Below are 1,814 nucleotides of genomic sequence, written 5' to 3'. Positions count from 1 at the left end.
CTAGTCCTTGGCGGCGAAGGCTTCATCGTGCTTCCCGCACTTGTTGACGACCTCAATGCCATCGTCGTCGAAGATGATGACCTTGAGGGTGTCGGGAGTGAGGAGCTTGAAGGTCACCATGTAGCCGGTCTTGATCTGATGAACGGCTGCGTAGGTGGCCCAACCCGGATCCAGGGTCACCCTGCCGTTCATCAGCTTCACCGTCACCTTCCAGGAGCAACCAGTGTTGTTCCTGAGCTTGAACTCCGTCGGCACCGCGACGAAGTGCTTGGTGAAGTCCAGGGGCATTGGGATGCATTCAACCTTCGGTGCAAGGATGACCTTGCAGAAGTGAGTTGGGCCATCCTTCTGATGGTAGTGGCCGTAGTTGCGGCGCTTGTTGCTGGGGGGATCCTCCATGCCCTCGTCGTCGTCAACCTCAGGCGTCTTTGGGTCTTCCTAGGCGGTGGGCGGCAACACAACCTCGTCGGGCATTGGATGAAGGGGCTGCTTGCCCTTGTTGTCAACGGCCGGGAGCACCTCCGTGCCCATCTCATTGCTCTCCTCGATCTGCACACAATTCATGGAGTCAGGCAGAGCACGGAGTTCATGGCTTATTGAAGAGCATGTAGTTAAAACGGCATGACTGTCACCCTTCCACCTCTCCAATGCGCCTATATTTACTCACCCTGCCCAGCACTACTTACCCACCCCCTCTCTTCTCTCACTATCAACTTTCCTCCTCTCCATCGCCATGAGCTCTAGCTTCAGCTCCAATGCGACCCCTTCCCTTGGGGTATTGGCTGGAGGGCCTTCTTCCTCGAGTGGTCGGCTAGTGACCGCACCAAGTTCGAGAACACCATGGAGGTGTGATCGAACTTCGCCATGCCTGACATGCAGAAGAAATCTGATGCAGTACTCATGAGGGCCACTGCACAAGAGCTGAAGACGTTGATTCCTGGCCCAGCAAAGGGCGTGATGGCACTCGACATCATTCACTGGGCCATGAATCAGGCCGTCTCCGACGACGCAAAACAGAGGAGGAAGTGGTCCAAGTACAAGACCTACTGGGCTCCTAATGACCGTCGTGCCGCATTGTACTGGGAGACGGCTATCGTGTCGCCGGCGGTCATCGGTGGGGAGCCTAAGGAGGAGGAAGAACCGGTGCAGATGCTAGTGAGGGCGCCGGAGCCAGGCCGTCGTACGTGGCAGATCGACCTCGACTCCTCCAACAGCAACAATGACCCGCGGCCCCACACGGCGATGGACAAGAAAATGAAGGCCAGACACTCGACCCGCCGCTCCGCACGCCGGTGACGGCGGCCGCGGTTAGCCGGTGTCTGATCTGTACCCCAATCCCCCAACCCCCCTTCTACTCCATCCGCATCTACCTCTATTTCGATCTTGCACGAACTAGTATGAAGTAGTATGAACTCGTATGTGTTGGGGAACATAGAAATTTCAAAAAAAATCCTACGCAAACGCAAGATCATGGTGATGCATAGCAACGAGAGGTGAGAGTGTTGTCTACGTACCCTCGTAGACCGTAAGCGGAAGCGTTATGACAACGCGGTTGATGTAGTCGTACGTCTTCACGATCGACCGATCCTCAGTACCGAACGTACGGCACCTCCGTGTTCAGCACACGTTTAGCTCGGTGACGTCCCGCGAACTCACGATCCAGTAGAGCTTCGAGGGAGAGCTTCGTCAGCACGACGGCATGATGACGGTGTTGATGAAGTTCTCGACGCAGGGCTTCGTCTAAGCACCGCTACGATATGACCGAGGTGGATTATAGTGGAGGGGGCACCGCACACGGCTAAGAGAGATCAATG

General features: G+C 56.1%; 1 protein-coding gene across 1 annotated transcript; it reads right to left on the bottom strand.

The window, feature by feature from the left end:
- On the bottom strand, positions 1-399 carry LOC141026259 (putative B3 domain-containing protein Os03g0621600). The gene has a single exon (XM_073502271.1). The coding sequence runs from the start codon at positions 397-399 to the stop codon at positions 1-3; it is 399 nt and encodes a 132-aa protein (XP_073358372.1).
- Between the last annotated feature and the right edge of the window lie 1,415 nt (positions 400-1,814).

Source organism: Aegilops tauschii, chromosome 6, assembly GCF_002575655.3.
Source record: "Aegilops tauschii subsp. strangulata cultivar AL8/78 chromosome 6, Aet v6.0, whole genome shotgun sequence".
NCBI classification, from domain to species: domain Eukaryota; kingdom Viridiplantae; phylum Streptophyta; class Magnoliopsida; order Poales; family Poaceae; genus Aegilops; species Aegilops tauschii.
This window is presented reverse-complemented; position numbering and strand designations above follow the sequence as displayed.